Source organism: Trichosurus vulpecula, chromosome 9 (assembly GCF_011100635.1).
Source record: "Trichosurus vulpecula isolate mTriVul1 chromosome 9, mTriVul1.pri, whole genome shotgun sequence".
In the NCBI taxonomy this organism is placed as follows: Eukaryota; Metazoa; Chordata; class Mammalia; order Diprotodontia; family Phalangeridae; genus Trichosurus; species Trichosurus vulpecula.
The window spans coordinates 185465756-185486095 of NC_050581.1; the positions used below are offsets into that span (position 1 = coordinate 185465756).

Consider the following 20340-nt stretch of genomic DNA (forward strand, 5'->3'; position numbering starts at 1 on the left):
AGTAACCAAAGGCCCCGCGTGACCTACAGGGCCCAAAGCCACTGCCCTAAATTTGCCTCGGTCATATGTTGGAGAGGAGTGAGGAGGAGGAAGTACGAATAACGAGGAGCAGAGGTTGGGGGGCATTCGGTCCCCTAATTCAACCATCCATGACTATATATGCACTGATAACTCTGCTCAAAGGCCTTCAGTGGGTCCATACTGATTCAAGGACAAATACCAACAGCTCATCTTGGTGGTTTCCACCCACCGGTCCAGACTGACTTACATTATTTCCTTTCCCCTACTCTCTGCTCTGTCCCAGCAGGCACGATTCCAGCTTCCCTTCAAGCCTTCCCTCCCCACCTCAGCCTCATACAATCTCTGGCTTCTTCTTGGTTCAGAGACCTTCCTACAAGAAGTCTTCCCTGATTCTGCCAGTTGCCAGGACTCTCCCCTCCAGAAATTATCTTGTGTTTACCGATAAGCTATTTTCCTCTTTCCACCCCAAGAGAAAGAAAAGGGAATAAGCATTTATAGAACATGGATGCCCTGCTAAGCGCTTTAATCCTTACAACAACCCTGTGAGGTAGGTGCTGTTATTATTCTCACTTTACAGATAAGGAAACTGAGGCAAACAGAGGTTATTGACTTGCCCAGGGTCATACAGCTAATAAGTATCCAACGCCACATTTGAACTCAGGTCCTCCTGACTCCAGTCCCAGCTGCTGTATTCACTGTGCCTCATACTGATTCTTGGGAGACTGGGATTGTTTTGTTTTGTGCCTAGTACACAGAAAGCACTTAATGAGTGTTTGTTAAATTGAATTGCCAAGGGTCCAGAGGACAGCAACCAATCCAAACCAACAATCTAATAAATAGGAAGTGCCGATAAAGATGTGCCAGGCACTGTGCTAAGTGCTGGGCATACAAATAATAAAAAGAAAGGCAGTCCCTGCCCTCTGCGAGCTTAAAATCCAAAGGAGGAGACAATACACAAAAGGAGGCAGGAAAACCTGTAGAACAAGGAAAGGGAAGGAGAAAGAGACACCAAAGGATACCTAGTGCTGGGACATGTTGTTCCGTGGACTTGAAACCAGGCAGGGCAGCAGATGCAGCAGTGCAGAGAAAGCCACCATGGTGAGGGGCCTCTTTCCATAGATTATGGTGGAGAAGGTTTAGAGTTGCCCTGGTAAGGGTCTTTAGGTGTGGTGTCTGAAGTGCCGATGCATTTATTTGCTTTATTTGTCTCCGGAGGGAAGATCTGGGGTGGAAGTCAACAAGAGGGCCTGATAATCTGTGCTGCCTAGAGGTAGAAGAGGCTGTGGATTCCACCATATCATCTCGGATGCTGCCCAGGAGGATCCTTGCTCAATGGAAGGGCCCCAGAACTCACCTGTTCCAATCCTCTCATTATACCTTTGAGGAAACCGAGGCTTAGATGTGTCAGGTAAGTTGCTTGAAGCTGTGCAGGTAATAAAAGTGTTAGAGCTGGGATCTGTGCCCAGGCCCTCTGACTGCACACTCAATGCTCTTTCCACCTGTTCACACTGACCAGCTTCCTTGGGGAGGACTTCCAGACTCAGTTCAAACACCACTTCTGCAGGAGGCTTTTCCCTGCCCTGCCCTACTTCCCCTGAGATGAAGCTATTCTGTATATAGGGCATCCCAAGTCTCAGTGCAATTTTAAGCCTTTGGAACATCTTGACTATCTTGTATGTACCTAGCTGTTTGCAAGTTGTCTTCCCTGTTAGAATGTGACATCGTTGATAAAGGGGATGGTTTTAGAGAAACCTGAGAAGACCTATATGCACTGACGCAAAGTGAGCAGAACCAGGAAAACAACTTACACAATAAAAGCAACATTGTAAAGATAATCAACGGTGACTTAGGAACTCTGATCATCGCAATGACCAATGACAAATCTTCACATAAAGAGGCATCAGCCTCGGAGGGCAAGAGTTTTCTTTTTTTTAAACCTGGCTGATGTGATCATTAATTTTGTCTGACATGTATTTGTAAGAGGTTGTGGTTTTGTTGTTTTTTTTTTTTGCTTCCTCAATAGGTTGGAGAAAAAAATTAGGAATTGAAAATAAAATAAACTTGAATTTAAAAAATTAACTGCTTGTAAGCCTACCGGCTCCCAAGCTATTAAGGTAGAGACGGGCGGGTGTCCCAGCTGATATTTACATTCAAAGCTGACCTCACCTGTAGATAGTTACAATCAAAGCGGATGTCGTCGGCTGATATTTACAATCAAACACGAGCTCCTTTGCATCCCACAACAGACACCCGGGCCCGGGGGAATTATCCATTATCTGTTAGAGGTTTCGGAAAACTGGAGGTCTGAGACTTTAAGGGAGCTTGGCGGGACTGAGAGGTTCCCCAGGAAGGAGGCTGGGGTTTCAGGTCGCTGTCGGTCGCGTGCAAAGGGCACGGCGTGCCCGCCGCGTGTCCGCCCCGAGGCTGTCGATAAAGTTGGTTTTAATCAAAATCAGGTGACACCTCCAGCGGAGATAGACAACTCGAGCTCCAATCCCAGACTCGGTCTGGCTCTGGGCCCCGCCCTTGCCCCGCCTCCCAGAGGGGGAGGGGAGGAGCACGCGCACTCCGCGTTCTCCGATTGGAGAACCGAGGGCAGGGGCGGGGCCTACCAGTCCCCTCGCTATGGCTCGCCGTTGTCATTAGACCGATCCTCCGTCACCGGTAGAGGACACGGGAAAGATGGCGGCGGGGCTGGTGCGAAACGGGCTCACCGGCTGCGGCCAGCAGGTAGGCGCGGCCCCGAAGACACCCTCCCCCCGCCCTCGCCCCACGCCGGCCCCGGCTCCGCCAACCCACTGACCCTCCTTCTCTCTCCCTGCCCGCCAGGTGTCCCGGCTGCTGCGGAGGCGCTTCCACCGTTCGGCGCCCGCGGCGCTGCAGGTAACGGGGCCGGGACTGCGGGGTGGGAGGAGGGGAGGGAGGCTGGGGCTGCGCCTGCGCGCTGGGCTCCTGCGTCAGGGGGCGTGGGGGGGCGCGACCAGCGACCTCGAGGGGCCTGCAGCCACTGCCCCTTCCCGGCCCCCGCCCCGGGCCTCGTTGGCCTCCTCCTCCGTAGACGGGGGGCGGGGCCACCATTGAGGGCAGGCCCGAGGCTCATCCCTGGGCGGGGCCACCCAGGAGCGTAAGCCCATTGAAGGCAAGCCGAGGCTCATCCCTGGGCGGGGCTGCCCTTGATACTCGCCGTGGGACCCGGGGTAGTGACCCCACCCCTGTTTGCTTCTTCTGTGCAATGGGCGCCATAACAGCCAAGGATCAGGCGAGATATGTGCAGCACGGGGCCTGCATACAGTGGGGCTTAATAAATGCTCGTTCCTTCTCCTCCCACACCCCCGGCCTCCAGGCCAAGAATCATCTTGGGGTTAGAACCTGCCCCTGCTGGGAAGCAGCCAGGAGCCTGTAGAAAGTCAGAAAGTGCTGAAAATTAGAGTGAACACATTCAGAAAGCCAGAACATGTAACCCCCGGGGCACCCCCTTTTCTCCTGGGGCTCCCCAGCTTTACAAGGGAAGGCAAACCTCCAAACCCAGACTGCTGGTGACAGCCGCCTCCCCCATCCCCCCACTTGCTTTTCCCTGTTATCTTGGTAATAGCTCCCTTTTCCAAATCCCCCTCCCCCATTCTGAGTTCTTTTATTGTATGTTCCACCAGCTTTGTGATGAAAGTTAAACAGGTCACGTTCTTGTGACTGCAGAAGCTTATATGATGAGTTTTAATCAGTTTAATTAAAAGCAAATATGCAGCCCCTGGATTCCCAGGGGGAGAAGTCACTGAGAGGCCGGATGCCTGGATGACCCTAGGTGGACGACGAGCCCATTGTCCCCAAAGCTTTGGCTGTAGCTTGGATCGTGGTTTGTAGGACGGACTTCAGGGCTTCTGTTTGCACGAGGTCCAGTCCAAATGTTCTCGGGATGTGACCTTGGTTGGTTTGGTGGCCGGACTGTAGACAGCCCCCTCCGGTCTTCGGGGCTCCCCGGGCTGGGTGGGCAGCAGAGTCTTGGGAGGGGTCCTGGGCCTCTTCAGATAGAGCATCCTCCACTATGACAGGTGACGGTTCGAGATGCTCTGAATCAGGCCATGGATGAAGAATTGGAGCGGGATGAGAAGGTCTTTTTGCTCGGAGAAGAAGTCGCTCAGTATGATGGCGCCTACAAGGTAATGACCAAGGATTCCCAGTGACACATGGCGGAAAGCTGCCCAGCTCTCCTGCCGGCTCCCAGTAACTGGGTCTGACCTTGTCTTAACTGCAGGTCAGCAGAGGTCTGTGGAAGAAGTACGGAGACAAGAGAATAATTGACACCCCGATATCCGAGGTAAGGCCTGGAATCCAGTCGAAGATGTTTGCACAAAAAGGAAGGGTTCCCCTGAACATCTCAGTTCCTGACTGTCATTTTGCTGTTTCAGATGGGCTTTGCTGGGATCGCTGTAGGGGCAGCTATGGTATGTAATGCACATTTCTGAAAACTCCCCCAAATTGGTCATTTTTAATTTTGTCTCTTGAGGAGTGGTTTAATGTAGTACAGTGGTAGTTAATACTTTTTTCTTTCAATTAAACTACTTAGTTATGTTGTTTTTTTCCCCTAATTTAACAGGCTGGATTGAGGCCTATTTGTGAATTCATGACCTTCAATTTCTCTATGCAAGCAATCGACCAGGTTATAAACTCAGCTGCCAAGACTTACTATATGTCAGGTGGGCTTCAGCCTGTGCCCATTGTCTTCAGGGGACCTAATGGTGCTTCCGCTGGTGTGGCTGCCCAGCATTCACAGTGTTTTGCAGCTTGGTATGGGCACTGTCCTGGATTAAAAGTGGTTAGTCCTTGGAATTCAGAGGATTCAAAAGGACTTATGAAATCAGCAATCCGGGATGATAATCCAGGTGAGTCCTTTTTTCCTTCTGATTTACAGAGAATCATACATAGAATTTTATGTTGGAAACAGTAGAAATTATAGAGTAAAACCTTTCCATTTAAAAGGAACTGAATACCTTTAACTAGTTTCAGTTAATGTGAAGAGAGAAACTAATTTTGTTTTTAAATCTTGATTTCTTCCTGTTCCAATGTGAATAAAATCCTGATTGATGTTCATTAAATAGAGAAAACATCTGTTTGCACCTGCCCCAGCTTGTGATCTGTAGCATTTCTGGATTTCTGACATGCTTTAATTTTAATAAGCAGAAGTGGTGGAGTGAGCACCGGCCCTGGAATCAGGAGGACCTGAGTTCAAATCCGGCCTCAGACACTTGACACATGTATTAGCTGTGTGACCTTGGGCAAGTCACTTAACCCCAATTGCCCTGCCAAAAAGCAAAAAAAAAAAAAAAAATAAGCAGAAGAGTCAAGGTGAATGTGATATAAATAAGCCATTATTAAGCTCAGCTGTCTTTTAAAACTACAGCAATTGAGATTTCCTCATATAAAACACAGCTTTTTTAAGTGAAACTTTTCTAGAAGTTAACGTCACTTATTTGTTTTAAAAATACATGATGAGTAGTCAGTCATCCATAAAACTCCTTGATACTTGCTTTAAAACTAGAAAACAGTCTTGGAATCCCTCCAATCCCTTTGGGCCTCACATTGACTTAGAAAACCTCAAATTAACATTCTCTGTGTTGTATTTTTTATCTATGTTGTTAAACATTTCCTGGGCACATTTTCGTTGGGCTCTGGCTGGGCTCCAGAGTTTTGCCATCCCCCTGAGTTGTGTGCATCCCTTGTGGTGACCCACTCCTAGAAAGGGGTGGGGTGGGAGATGTTAGGTGGAGGCCCAGGTGACTCTGGGGGGCCCCCCCCCATCCCCCTCCCCCAGGTTGGAATTGTAAATTCTTATCTAGGGTTAATCCTGTTTGTTTTGTAGTTGTGGTGCTAGAAAATGAGCTGATGTATGGAGTTCCTTTTGAATTTTCTGAGGAAGCTCAGTCAAAAGATTTCCTGATTCCTATTGGAAAGGCTAAAGTCGAAAGGGAAGGTAAAAAACTGTCGCACCATCTCTCCCAAACCCCGCCCCCCATGCAGATAGGAGAAGCAAAGCACTCATTTATTTGGGGAATTTCCTTGCATTTTCAAGAGAGATTTTAGGGCCCAGGCATGGTTGTATTTTTATTTGAGGCTGAGACCTGAGTTCCAATCCTCCCCCAGACACTGAGTGACCCGGACAAGTCACTTAAGCTCTGCCTGCCTCAGTTTCCTCAACTGTAAGAATTACACTAGCACCTGCCTCCCTGCATTGTGAGGATCGTATGTTAGTGGTTATTTTCTCAGCTCTTTTAGTGCTGGAGATTAGGAGATTTGAAAGCACTTTTACCCCAGGAACATGCCATTTTCAGGAAGTACACTATTCCACATTGCCCTAGACTTAACTTCAGGTATTAACACAAGCGAAGTGGTGAGATGGAAGTAACCTGGTTCTTATTGCTGCTTGATTTTAGGAACCCACATCACCTTGGTTTCCCACTCACGACCAGTTGGCCATTGTTTGGAAGCAGCCGCCATACTGTCTAAAGAGGGGGTGGAATGTGAGGTAGGTTAATATCTGGGATTCTGGCACAATCACTTCCAGATGTCTCTTCCCCACTTTTTCTTACCCAGCAAGCCATCTTTTGTAACGAAGATGTTAAAAGAGGGGAAAAGGGCATTTTAACCAAAGTGACCAGTGTTTCCACCTTGTCTGGTAGTGTGTGCAGGCTTCCTCACCTGTAGTCCCACCTGTGCAGTGAGAGGTGGGAGGGGTATGCATGGTCACTGTAAGGTTGCAGCTGGCCTTAGCGTCTCCACATCTGTTATGGTTGTGGTCATTGTGTGGACAGTCCTGATTGTCTGTGCTTCTCTGCATCAGTTCATGAGATTATGTGTATTTAAACTGAACATCGTTTTTCACAGCAAATACCCACTTCTTAAGTGCTCCCACATTCTTAGGACCTTGGTTTGGTTCTTTAAAAGCCGAACAGACCAAGGCATTAATCTAGGTGTTTAGGTTTGTAGCCCCACACAGAATGGGCACCATGAGACACCCACTGCCCAGCCTGGTTCAGATCCTCAGGGAGTGAAGGGACGCCTGACATCATTTCATCAAATTTCTCTCTGCAGAAATCTCTTCCACACCCATCTGATTGGAAACTGCAGGAGGCTTCCTTGAATTATAGGGATCCTTTCTGGAACTGCCTCCCTTTCTTCTAGTCTGATCCTTCTTGTCTATGACAGTAGTTGGCTTCCTTCTTGGTCGTCTTTTCCACATTTTCCACCCCAGCTCCTTTCAGCCCTCCATGACCTGGTTTCCTCCCCCCTCCCATGATTCAGCACATCACATTCTGTCCTAGCCAGTCCTGGCTCCCCATCCAGGATACCTGGGTGTGTCCTTCCTATTCTCTTGGGCTGAGCTGGAGAGGCCCACTATCAAATGGAGGCTGACCAGCTTCCCTGGGAACGGGTCCTACTAGCCCCTCTAATCATGGGGGACCCTCTTATTCTTAGACCTCTGGGGCTTTCTCCTGATCCTCTACTGCTCTGGCATCCTCCTTCATGCTGCCCAGGTGATTGTGTGGCTTGTTGATTACATCCTCCTTCCTCATTATAGGGATCTCAGAGCCTCAGGCCCATACCCCTCATTTTGAAGGGGTGGTGGCATCGTAGGCCACGTCTCTGCCTTCATCTGGGCATATCCCACTGACACAGCCTGGTGCCTGGGGCCCTCAGGTGCCCTTCTCAGGCTTCTGGTTAATGGAATGTGATAAATTAATGGTGTGCTGGGGCAGAATGGGATTACAATGAGGTTGCTTTGTCAGTCCTCAGTTTCCTTACCTGTAAAGTGGGCATAGTACTCTCTGAACCCATCTTGGAGAGGTGTGGAGATGAAATGACAATGTCTCTAGTGTTTGGCCCATGGCTGAATGCTCTTGAAGTGTCCGTGCTATTTATCTATGGACTTGAACGTGAGGGTGAGAGGAAGCTGTTGAGTCAGGGACAGTCACTTTGGCTTCTGCACTTTGTATCTTGGGTACAATGTGAGCAAATAAAGCATTTAATAATAGAATAAGTTGCATCAGTAAGAGTCCAAACAAGGATGTTGTACTTGTGTTCTGAAGACTCCCCATGGATGACATGAAAAGAAAAAAACATCTCGTGTTTTAGGTGATCAACCTTCGTAGCATTAGACCAATGGACATTGAGACCATTGAGCTCAGCGTGATGAAGACCAATCACCTCGTGACTGTTGAAGGAGGCTGGCCCCAGTTTGGGGTGGGAGCTGAGATCTGTGCGAGGATCATGGAAGGTATTTCAGAGACCCCAGCCCCGTGCAACCCATGTGTGGTGTGCAGCCATCCAGGCTCACCACAGGTGCTGGTAGCAGCTCTTTCCCACCCCAGTTGATGTTGTTCATAGTGTATGTCCTCATAGTCCTCCTACTCCTCCCACCCCAAGCAGGAAAATGGAAACTCCTTGGAAAAAAGGACTGTGTTGGGTTTTGTATCCCTCCCACAGGGTCCTGCATGCAGTAGGCGTTTAATAAAACGATTGCTGAATTTAGATGTCTCTCAGAAAGTAGGATACAGTGAGATTGGGGAGAATGGCCAGTTGCTTCCAGCTTCCAGCTAGGCAGACAAATGAGGTGGCAAAGCCTCTGTCCTGTACCTTCTCTGAGCTATCACAATCCCAGTTCACTTTATCTGGTCAGGCCCTCACGTATCTGCTCCTTTGTTTCAGGCCCCGCGTTTAACTTCCTCGATGCCCCTGCTGTCCGAGTCACAGGGGCTGATGTTCCTATGCCTTATGCAAAGATTCTGGAAGAGAACTGCATCCCCCAAGTCAAGGACATCATCTTTGCGGCCAAGAAAACACTGAACATCTAATTTGTACTTGACATTGACGTCCCTGGGATTTCTTGCGTGTAACTGGCTTCAGAGGCTAGGACGTGTTGTTGGTTCACACACGTAATTGTACTGGTCTGGAGCCACAAGGCCTCTGGGTATCGTTTTGTGTGGGGGAAGGTGTCAAAAGCACTCTTGCCATCTCAGTACTGAGACCTTCCGCCCTTTTGTGTCTGTTACAGTTAAAGCTATTTCTGCTCCAAAGAAAACTAATCAATAGAATGTTTCTGCCTCCATTACCAACAGTACAGTGCATCTTGGAGGACCCCTGGCCAAGGGTCTGCCTGACACAGAGGGAAGGCCTGATCTGACTCAGTTGAGTTCTGTTTTGATAAGGAATAAATGCCTTCTGGTTCCAGTCTTTGGTGGTGGTCTTGTGGTTATTCTCTCCCAAAATCCTGCACAGGTGGTAGGAGAATTTTCATTGTTTTGGGAGATGAAGAAATAAGGATCGGGCCAGTGATGGGGATCAGGAAATAGAGAGCCAATGTTTCACAGAACTGTGCACCTTACTTCAAGGGATCCCTCCCCTAAGTCAAATACAAATGGTTAACGGGGCAAGGCAAGCTTACTCTTCACGGCCAGACCTCACAAGTCTCATTACAAACAGCAGAACAAATCAGTTACCAAACATGACTCCGGCTTCACTGGATGACCTCTGGGCCACCTCTGGCAGCTCTTAGATCCCAGGATCCTACTTCTGGGGAAAGAGAAGGTGACCGAGTGTGTGCTCCAAAGCGGGCAGCATCTCAGGGAGACAAGGCCCCATTTTCCCCCAAAACAGACTCAGCTGGTTTCTAAAATGCTTCCTCTGGCTAAAAGCTGCTCCTGACTCATTCATCCACCATTTTGCCAGAAGCATTGCAATGTTAGTATTTTTTGACATTGTGTTAGAAATGCTATATACCTCTATCTTCAGAACTGTCCTTCCAGAAATTCCTAAAACAAGCATGTATATTGAAGCCATATTTAAACGTGAAAAGGAAGATCTTGCTTACAGTAGCAGTTAGCTTTTATTAATAAAGAAATGACAAGAAAATAGGACATGAAAAAGGAAAACTAAAATTTAGAAAAAAATACTGTACAAATCTGTCCACCTTTACTAAATGGTATCTCCAAGAATCCTTAAGGTATAGTGTCTTAAAATACCTAGTTCATCTATATAGACAAGCTCTCTTGACATGGTTTATTATTTTAATAAAAAATACAACTGAATATATATCACAGGTTACATGAAACTATACACACTGACATTCTCTCTGCATAGTAACAAACACTGATGTATACTTGAATTCAAAAATGGATTATCTATAATCCTTTAAAGTGCAATTTGTTTAAAGGTTTAAGCAAATCATAAAATAAAGGATCTTTTCAAATAAATCAATAACATTAAGATTATGTAAGATGTATTTATGTTCAGTTTTTCCAAGAGGGTCATTTCTTAAAGATGGGAAGTTTATTTGTGTTGTAAGAAACCCTCCCTTGTCTTCAACTGATTGGGTGTAAAATGTTAGAAGCGTCCCCATCCCCTATCTGACAAATCCTGTTAATATTCTCTGTTGTCCCTTTTCCAAAAGATTCTAATTAGAAAGTGGCAATTTGGGGCCTGGGGGTGCTGTTTGAACAATCCCCAAACCTAGGAAGTGTCCCTGTTAAAACTCACAGAAGGTGTCTGCCATTTTCCAAGTTATTTTCGGGCTCCTCAAAAGCTCAGGTTGTCTTCTGAACTCAAGCCACAGGCTGTACTTTGGACCAAGTGCTCTTAGGAAAACAGCAGAGAGGAAGCTGAATCATCAAAAATGGAAGGCAGCTCTGAGAGCTTGGAAAGTACTTTAGGACAGACAGTATTCACTGCACCTCGGTTTCCCTAGTCTTTGCTCTTTCTGGGGGAAGGTGGGACCACAACACAGAATGCACTTGCTGCCATGATCTGAGTACTGTCACAGTTGCCCTGCTTTCTGATTCAGTTGCTTGAAAGATGCCCCAAAGCGAGGTTGCCATTCACACTCAAACTCCTTGCCGCCTCACTGCCCTCTTAAAGAGACCCTTGGGTGGTCATGTGCACAGTGCCACCCTCCTGGCTCACCAGTCATTCAACATGGAAGTGTGGGAGTGCACAGGGGTGTGTCAAAGAGAAAAACCTTAAAGATGGCAGCCAGCTGTAAACAGTCAACTTCAGTAGATCCTCGGGGTACTGTGATCACAGGTTTCGGTTTTCTTCAAAGTACCTTTTTGAAAATTTTGAATGGAGCTGAGTAAGGCTCCTCGGCTGGTACCGTTCACAGACGGAGGTGGGAAGAGTGATGGTGTTGGTGTATCCAGCGGGGGAGGCGGTGGAACCCCTGGTGGAGGTGGAGGTGGTGGTGGTAATGCCGACACACCTGAGGACATAAAGAAATCACAGTAAGCCACAGTATAGGCAAGTTGAGTCAAAGAGCTCACAGCAGCATGAATGATCAGGCTGCAACTGCTCCCCAGGAAGGATGTGTTACAGCCAGCATGGTGAACATGATGGAAGCGTGGTAGGGACAGATCTGGTCTGAGAGTCATGAAGACTCAGGTTCTCATCCTCCCTATGCCCATAATGGCTAGCCGTGTGACCCTGTTCAAGTCGCCCAACCTAGTGCCTCTAGGTGACTCTCCAGGACTCTAAGGTGCAGAGGGCTCAGATCTTGTAAATATGCACATCGAGGTGATTCATAGGAGGCCATCCAGTCCAGCCCTGTTGCTTTACAGATGAGGAAACAAAGGCCCAGGAAGGTCAAAGGAACATGTGAGTCAGTCAATGCCAAGACTGAACAGCACCAAACAGGAACCAATGTGAGTTAACTGTTGCCCTTAAAGTGTCACATGACCCCTCCTTTTAGAACTTTCAATGCCTTTGCTGAACAGAATCCAGTCTACAGAGGTCATTTCTGTGCTCTGGAGGCGGTCCCTGAAGGATGCCAATGTGGCACAGGGCACGGAATCCAGCCTTAGCCGCTTACTAGCTGTGTGATCCTGGACAAGCCCACCTCAGTTTCCTCATACGTGAAATGGGAAGGATGATGTTTGTAAACCTTAGAGCACTGTCACATGAATGCTAGCTATTAAGATTTTTAAGACGGGCATTTTTATACTTGACTTCAGTGCAGGGTTTGTAGCAGTGGCGATCAGTGTCTAAAAAGGCACTCTGACAGCTTTGTTGGGGGACGGGCGAGCCATGCAGTACACCTGTCATGTCATTGATGTAGGAAGCTTCCAGCATGGAAAAGTCCCTCTGCTGATAGGCAACTTTCCTGCAGCTCCTGAAAAGTGCCCAACCTGCCCCGTAACGCAAAGCGTCAAACCTCTGAGCATTCTCAGCTAGTTAAACCAGACCCATAGGAAGCCTCTCGGGGATAATCATCTCATTCTGGAGGAAATGGGGCTGTTTTTTGCTTTGTTAAAAATTATTTTTCAGTGATCGAGCACTTATTTTTTTTCTCCCACAAGACCCAAATCCCTGTAAGATGTCTCCATAATAAAGCAACATAACAGTCTAGTTATGAACCATGCCTCTAGCCAGGAGGAATGGTGCTTCACCCTCCTTAGGGGAGGTTTGCTGGATAGAAGCTTCCTTGGCCTGTTGGATGGGGGGCTCTGTCAGAAGTCACTGGAGGACCCGACCTTAAAACCAAATAGTGGAAGAATGAGAAGGATGCTGGGGTCAATGTCAAAAAAAGGTCTGCAGTTTCTTGAAGTATTGAGGGGCTCCCATTACAGACTAGACATCTTTTCCTACTCAGAACAAAATCTGGGCAAATGCAGGAAAACCCTCCAATAAAGCACAGGGCTGCGGCCCAGATTCAGCAGCATTGTGGGCCAGGCTGCCCTTGGTGCACACACTCATGTAAAAAAAAAATGCACAGAGATGCCCATAATACCTGCATGAACCTCTTCCCCCAACCCTGAGAGGGCACAGAAGGAGGGAATGGAGGAATTTTTCCCATTTCTGCCAGACTGCAATTGAGACCTAATAATGCAGGATTAAAGGTGTAATTGTGGAATGCAGACAGATGAGGACCACCAATGGAACAGGGAGACAAGGGCCAGCAAGCATGAAGGCATGGAATGAGCAACACCTGACCTCTCATACCTGGGAAGCACTCACCTTCGGTAACTTCATTTACCCACAGCTGGAATTAAGAATCACACGTAAATGCACCCTCTTGCTTCCTTGTATCTGCAGCCCCGGCATTTAGTACAGTGGCTGGCGCAAGGTAAGTCCTTAATAAATGCTCCACCGTCATCTACCTATGCCTCTATTCACCTGTAGGTCCATCTACTATCTGGCTCTGGGCATTCTCTCTGGCTCTCCCTCCTGCCCAGAAAATTCTCCCTGCTTATCCCCCATCTCTAGACCTCTCTGGCTTCCTTTAAGTTCCAACTAAAATCCTACCATCTTCCCTAGGAAGCCTTCCCCAGCCCCTCTTAATTATTTCCATCTTATACAGCTTGTTAGTATAGGTCTGTTTGCTGCCTTCCTCATTGGACTGTGAGCTCCTGGGGGCAGGGCCTGTCTTTGGCCTCTTTTTGTATCCCCAGGCTTGGCACGGTGCCTAATGGATCTGTGTTGTCTCCATCTGTCTCTATCTACGTAATGATAATGCTTAGAGACAAAGAGAACTTCAAATCCAATCCCACTGTTTCCAGACAACAGATAAGAGAGAATGAAGAATGAAATGCCACCATGTTTGATGGGAAGTGGGCCATTGGAGAAGCTGCCCTGCTTCTGCAGGGGGTGAAAGCTATGAAGCTTCACTGCTGCCCTCCAACTTTTGGAACATCCTGGAGGTCAAACGGTTACGACTGAAAGGGCTTTTTACCAGGTGAGAAGGTCCAGCTGGGCACAGCGGATACTGGGAAACATGGGCTTAAAGCCACTCCCCTCTTATGTGCAACCCTGGGCATGTTCCCTAAACTCCAAGTCTTCCCTGCCACCCTCCTGCATGAGGGAGTTGCTCCTCTGCATCCCTAATGGGAATCTACATAGGAGAAAACATAGGTCCCACAGGTATCCTCTCTGTTCCCCACTACTAAGGGGCCTTCAGATCTTTACAAAGACTCAGCAGGTGCAGATTTGCTGAGGGAGGCAGAGCAGCTTGTCTAAGTGGATCTGTCCAGTAGGATCATAAGCCTACCAGGCCCCCTGGGAGCCAATCTGCCCCTCAGCAGGACTTAGTGCCCACAGAGCCACCAGTGAAGAATGACAAGCTTTCACATTTACAGCCCAAGCTAAGTCACTATCAGCCTCTCAAGGTGTTCTGGCTGCTGCCCCCATGCTACCCAAGGCCACTAACTTAAAAGGGCTCACTATAGGGTAAAAGGCCTTCTGACCAGAGGCCCTGGGCCTTGAACTGTACTTATCCAACCAGAGAGAAGCATAGATCGAGAGTTGGGAGGGACCTTGGAGACCATCGAGACCTGCCCCTCATTCTGCAAAAGAGGGAATGGAGGCCAAGAGAGAGCATAAGCAATGTGCCCAAGGTCACCCGGTCAGGAAGTGGCAAAACCAGGATTCAAACCTGGCCTCCTGACTGCAGAGCTGGGTCTGCTCCAGTCAATAACCACACACACATACCCACAGACCCAGGCTAACAGGTCATAGCGGGTCAGGGCTCCAGGAGAACATGGGATGAGAGGAGAATGTCACAGAGAACAGGAGCAAAATCAACGGGCCTATGGTTTCTAATTTGTTTGCACTCCTGCCTGGATCAGAAGGAAGTGGGAAGTGCTGGAGGGAACAGAGGAGGGCCCCAAGGAAGGGACTGCGGGGCAGGTGAGCGAGTGCTTCTAAAGCTCGCGGCCATCCATGCCAGCAAAGGGCTTTGTGAGCCCCCAAGGAGAGCAGCCCAGGCCCCTGGTGGATGTCACATGTATAGACAGAAGCAGTAGCCAAAGGACCTGCATGGGGGCCACAGGAGGAAAGGCCTGAGTCAATCTTCAGTGCCAGGAAAGATGGCAGCACCAAGTGGGAGGCCGAGGTGAAAGGGGAAAACGACCTCTCACTTTTTGGGTTTTTTTTTGAGGGGGGGCCAGGGCAGTTGGGGTTAAGTGACTTGTCCAAGGTCACACAGCTAGTAAATGTGTCAAGTGTTTGAGGCCTGATTTCAACTCAGGTCCTCCTGACTCTAGGGCCGGTGCTCTACTTACTGCACCACCTAGCTGCCCCACAACCACTCACTTTCATTGAGCCCCTTAGGGTCTTAAGTGAAAAGAAACAAAGTGGGGGATCCTCACTCCTGTGTTTTCCGACTTCTCTTTGGCCTTTGGACTCTGCTGTCAACTTCCACCTAAAACTGGTCGTGTCTCATTCAACAGGGAGCCGGACACAAAGTATGCGCCAGATGATGAGGGCATGTTGCCCAGATCACAGAATGGAATAGTAATTATGTTATGGACTCTTGTTACTGAACCAAAAAGAAGGACAGGTATGAAGAATTCAGAGAAGCATGGGAAGAAGACAGAAGAGGTGACACAGACTGCGAAAAGCAGAGGCCAAAGAACAACATCACAGCCCTGTAAATAAAGCCAACAACCCACCAGGTGCTGACCTGCAAGGGTCAATGGTGGTTCCAGCTGGTCAGAGTCTTTCCTTTCTTTTAGCAATCAACAAACTGGCTTCCTCAGGGAACAGACTCTGGGAGCACTCTGGCTGTTTGTTGGGAAGTGGTGTTTTGTAGTGTAGAAAATATATTGGTAAAACTCATCTTGGCAGGCTAGAGGGTCTACCATCATAGATGCCACGCACTTATAACAGGCAATGGCAGGCATTATTTTGATATTACTTTTTTTAGGGGAGAAGTTTATTTTAAAATAAAAGTCACACACTATTCCCTTTTTGACACTGTTGGAAACTTCAGATTCACTGAATTCACTTCCAAACTGTTCCAATCCCACACTTAAACATCTACTTTGGAGCATGGCTGTGCTAAGGAAGACACTTGCTTTGGGGACAGCTCCCTGCCAAACTTCTTTGGGTGGCCCTCATCCCCATTCATCTCTATGTAGTATGGGCATCCAATTCTTAAAATACTAAGTGGGGGCTAATCAAGGCTTCCGATTGATTTAAGCATTAAAGACCATCCAGGACAACTTAAGTATCTTAAAGGAATGTGAGAGAATGACTGATGGAAAGGATGACCAGCAACTCTCCATTTTCACCAAGGACTAGAGTGGCCAGGTACCCCCCCCCCCCCATTGGATGGAACTGCCCTGGATTTGAGCGTTCCATTCTTCTATCTCAGAAAGAGGGGTGGGGGCAGTGAAAAGTCTTGTGCAGAATAAAGGCAGAGCCAGGAAGCAAGCAAGACCTCTCATGTGTGACTCACTTTGTGCCCCTAAAGCCCCAGGGCTCTTCATGTCATCTCCTAGTTCTCATGGAGAAGTCAGCCTTGTTTCTCAAAATCCTTCCCCACCCATCACCACCAACAGGCTTCTTTCAGAAGAGTCAGATGGGAATTAATCTGGCAGCCCAGCAGAGACCAGAACAGGAGGGCAGAGGCCAGAGGGAAGGAGGAATGACTTCTTTATGAGAAATCTGGAAAATGCCAACAACCACTTCATTGAAAGAGACTGGGGACCCACTTACTCAGGATAGCTTTTCGAATAAGGCAAGCTGTCTCAGTGTAGTATTAAGGCTATCTGAGGAAATGGGCTGACAGTAGGTTTCCTTGGGCCCGTTAATCTATGGTAATTTATTTAGTTGAGGCCCTACAGAACACAGTAACTCAGTGGCCGGACAATTAGCCACTGATGTTAGGGTTTAACAACTTCTTTTAAAGCTATAGTCAGAGTGAAAATGGAAACTTTGCAAGGTCTATAATGGGAATGGGATGAATACAAATGAAGTCTCTCTCTTTCTTTAAAGATGCTGTATTTCAACGAACTGTCCCAAACAAGGAACTGGCTTCAAATTCACTTTTCCTGCTGTTCGTCTCGCTCAGTGGTGAAGCAAGCCAGGAAAATGAGGTTACAGAAAAAGAGCATCTTTAAAATTAGAGAAATCACAACCAGCTTACTTTACCGAAAATTCACCTTCAAAATGGCACATGCTCTACTGAAAACAGCAAAGAGAGAGAAAAAGAGAGAAAGAGGGGAGACGAGTCATTATTCGGATGTTAGTGTCATTCAATCTAACACAGACAGCAAGGGGAGACTGAGGGACATGACAGTGACTCCCCCCGCCAAACCAGGACACAGCCTAATCAACAAAATCAGCCGTTGCTTTGTAAACATCCAAGAGATCCTTTAAATATTTGGAAAAATCATTGATAACTCAATACGTCCTCCCCCTCCCTGAGCACCCTTTTTTTCTGAACCAGTAAAATCTTATTTTCATACACTCAGAAGAACAAGGATCACTCCAAGGCTTGGGCAACTGAAGGGCTGTTTGTTTGGTTAGGTATGACTTTCTGCAGTAAATAAAGTTATATCAAGAAAACCCAGACACCTGAAAATCAAGCTTGGTTTTGTTGGTTTTTTCTCATAGGGGACTACAAAATCTGACATGAAAACCTGCCTTGAAAAAATTAGGAGGGATTAAACTATTAAAATACAGCTGGTGAGCATTCTTAAAAGAGAAGGAGGAACCCTGGGCTTTGTTTTTATTTTGAAGGCAAGAGGCTCCATAGTCACATTATCTTCCTTAAAGCTGACTCATCTTGTCCTCAAGAGAATTAAATCCGTGACTTAGCACAAAGAGGAGAAAGTGTGTCCCCTGATTATGCCCCAAGAATGTATCCACCACAACGGTACCCACACACCTGGGATACTCCAGGACAGCAAATCTCAGCTCTGCTACATACAATGAGGCCCGGAGTAAATCACTCTTCTCCTCAAGGGCTCAGCTTTCTCATTTGTAAAATGGGTGAGTTGTATCAGATTCACCTGGGAGTCGGTGGACTCGTGATTCTGAAAATATTTTGATAACTGTCTCCCAATGTATTTGGTTTCCTTTGAAATCTGGTGTATTTTAAGCATCTAAAACCCTAAGTCTGAGACAGGCCATGGCTTCATCCAACTGCCCAAGGGGTCCAACAAATAAAAGTCAGGAAGCCTCGGACGAGGGGATCGCTGGGATACCCTCTGATACCGAGGGAACAGCGTCTTCAAGCGTAAAAGAACAATAATGTTGGTAAAAGCTTCGGCCCCAAGAACACATCGAGGTGCAGAGGAGACCATTAAAGGGGGCTGAGGCGGCCCAGTGGGGAGCGTACAGGCCTGGCCCTCGGCAGACGTGGATTCTAATTCTGGGTGATCCTGGGCAAATCCCTCAATTTGAGGCTCTGTAAAAGGGGCTGGTGATAGTACTTATTCCTCCAGTTTTGCTGACCTCAGAGCCCCAGACAGATGATTATTCTAAGTCACATAATTAAAGGAGCTTATTATAACCAGACAGTGCTATGGTACAATTAGGATCATAATTCGTCCTTTACGTTCCCCATCCTGGTCTTTGGGTCATTGACTTTCCTTTGGACGCCACTCGCAGGTTTTTCTATTTTTGTCAATTGTTCCTTTTGGAACCCCAAACCCAACCATACAAAACCACCTGGAGGAAAGGTTCAGTACTCTCTCACTTAGGACGGTGAAGGGCCTCTGTGTGCAGGACCCAAGAGGATCAAGTGAAGTAACTGGGGATACTTATCCTGGAGAAGAAAAGACTCCGGGGGGACATGAGTCATCTTCAGGGATCTGAAGGGCCAGCACATAGAAGAGGCATTGGCCTTGCCCCAGAAGGGCTGAGGTGGGGGTGGGGGGGGAGGGCACAAAGGAGAGATTTAGGCTCAATGGAACCAAACCAACAACAAAGGGCTATGAGGAAGAGTTGCCCTCAAAGTGGAAGGGACGGCCTCAGGACGGGGTGGAGAACCCCTGGTTTGGTCTGTTGGAGAAGATATTCCTTTGGTTAAGTGGTAGGATTCAATCAGGTGGACACTGAGAAGCTGTATAACCTGGAGCAAGCCCCTCACTTCTGCCTCATCTTCCTCATCTCTAGAATGGGCTAACAATAGTACCTAGTCAGGGATTAAACAAGATATTCATAAAGCCCTGTGCAATCCTCAAAGCATGCTATAAATGCCAGTTGGCATTATTATCACTGTTATCATGCCCCACAGAGCCCTTCCCACTCTCAAATCCTTCTTTCAGAACTAAGAAATCACAAATCAGTACAGTGGGCCACAAGATAATGAGGGTGCATTAAGGCCTCTGTGCACATAAATTGGGATATTTTAAGAGATTCCTCTGGCCAATGTGCTATGGAGATTATCTTACTAATAGAAAGTGTAAGTAGGAGGGGGATGTTTATTACAAGTTACAAGGAAAAAGGCACGAAAAAGTATGACCGGTACTTGAGCTCTCCAAGGTCCTGCCCCACATCCAGCATCAAGGCCATCAACATGGCAGCCATCATGGCTTCCAAGACCAGCGAGGGGCAGTTAGGTGCATTCCCAGAAGGGTAATGCTGGTTTTTGACACTGGAAACCCACCAATGAGCAAGCATATGACTGCTTTTGGCTGGTACCATTGGAGAAATCACAACAGTCTTTGTGCTATTTGCCAGAAATATTTCACAAGTATAGGGCTATCTTTAACTGCAAACATATGCAAAATATGCCCTTGCAAAAGCTTGGATATTTCTTGGTCCCAAGTCCTAGGGAGTTTCCTACGGCCAGAAGTTAAGTGACTCACAAAGGTTCCAGAGCTGGGCTTGAACCCAGGCCTTGCCAACTCCAAGCCTGCTTTCTAGCCATCCCATCAAGCTTGTTCTCTTAACTAGTACTACAACAACTGAGCCTAATGACCTAAGAAAGGAAGATACTACTACTGGGCCGATCATTACAGTTATGGAAGAATAACATGCTGACAATGTGAACCAAGAAGTCTAGAAATGGTTTCCAATGCCCGCATTAAGGGCTCTCATTGGCCAGGTGCTCCACCGGCTGCCGGGGTCAACAAATACAACCCCGGGCCCTGCCCTTAATGAAGAAGCTGACATTTTACAAACAAGATAAACACAGAAAATTAAATACAAAACACATAAGGGGATTTCCCTGGGGAGGAGGCTAGTGACTAGGGGGTTTAAGACAGGCTTTTTGGCAGCTGACGGCAGGGTGGACTTGGGAGTCAGGAAGCCCCTTCTCAGACACTGTATGACCCTGGGCAAGGCATTTAACTTCTGTCTGCCTCAGTTTCCTCCCCTGTAAAGTGGGGATAATAACAGTACCTCCCTCACAGGGATCAAATGAGAAAACCTACGGAAATAGCTTTGCAAATGTATGTGCTATAAAAACGCGGGCTACTACTAGGAAAGGTGCTTGAGTGGGATTTGAAGGAAGCTAGAAATTCTACAAGGTGGACATAAGAAGATGAGAGCATTTCAAGCCTAGGACCCAGCCAATGCAAAGGCAAAGGGGCTGGAATGTCAGAGACCAGA

The 20340-nt window shown here is 47.6% G+C and overlaps 2 protein-coding genes across 5 annotated transcripts in view; one reads left to right on the forward strand and one right to left on the reverse strand.

The window, feature by feature from the left end:
- The first annotated feature begins 2600 nt into the window (after nucleotides 1–2600).
- On the forward strand, nucleotides 2601–9243 carry PDHB (pyruvate dehydrogenase E1 subunit beta). The gene is made up of 10 exons (XM_036737362.1): nucleotides 2601–2751; nucleotides 2851–2904; nucleotides 4068–4175; nucleotides 4271–4333; nucleotides 4425–4460; nucleotides 4613–4898; nucleotides 5876–5986; nucleotides 6447–6538; nucleotides 8146–8287; nucleotides 8719–9243. Exons 1-10 carry the CDS (start codon nucleotides 2704–2706, stop codon nucleotides 8862–8864), a joined length of 1086 nt encoding a protein of 361 aa, XP_036593257.1. The 5' UTR covers nucleotides 2601–2703; the 3' UTR covers nucleotides 8865–9243.
- Nucleotides 9244–9876: 633 nt separating this feature from the next.
- The window catches only part of PXK (PX domain containing serine/threonine kinase like), a 104549-nt gene continuing 94085 nt past the window's right edge, over nucleotides 9877–20340 (reverse strand). For 2 of the 4 annotated variants that reach the window (XM_036737360.1, XM_036737359.1), the window contains exons 18-19: nucleotides 13420–13449; nucleotides 11083–11263 (exon numbers count right to left, since the gene is read on the reverse strand). In XM_036737360.1, coding sequence (XP_036593255.1) covers nucleotides 11083–11263; nucleotides 13420–13449 — 211 coding nt within the window. Of the gene's footprint in view, nucleotides 11264–13419; nucleotides 13450–20340 lie in introns of all 4 variants that reach the window. The other 2 variants (XM_036737358.1, XM_036737357.1) reach the window with 1 other exon arrangement.

Excerpts from the sequence above, each read along its gene's own strand:
- PDHB (XM_036737362.1), top strand. The coding sequence starts at position 2,704 with ATGGCGGCGGGGCTGGTGCGAAACGGGCTCACCGGCTGCGGCCAGCAG. Across the intron at positions 4,334-4,424 it reads TTGACACCCCGATATCCGAG|ATGGGCTTTGCTGGGATCGC; the intron begins GTAAGGCCTGGA and ends TTGCTGTTTCAG. Across the intron at positions 6,539-8,145 it reads AAGAGGGGGTGGAATGTGAG|GTGATCAACCTTCGTAGCAT; the intron begins GTAGGTTAATAT and ends CTCGTGTTTTAG.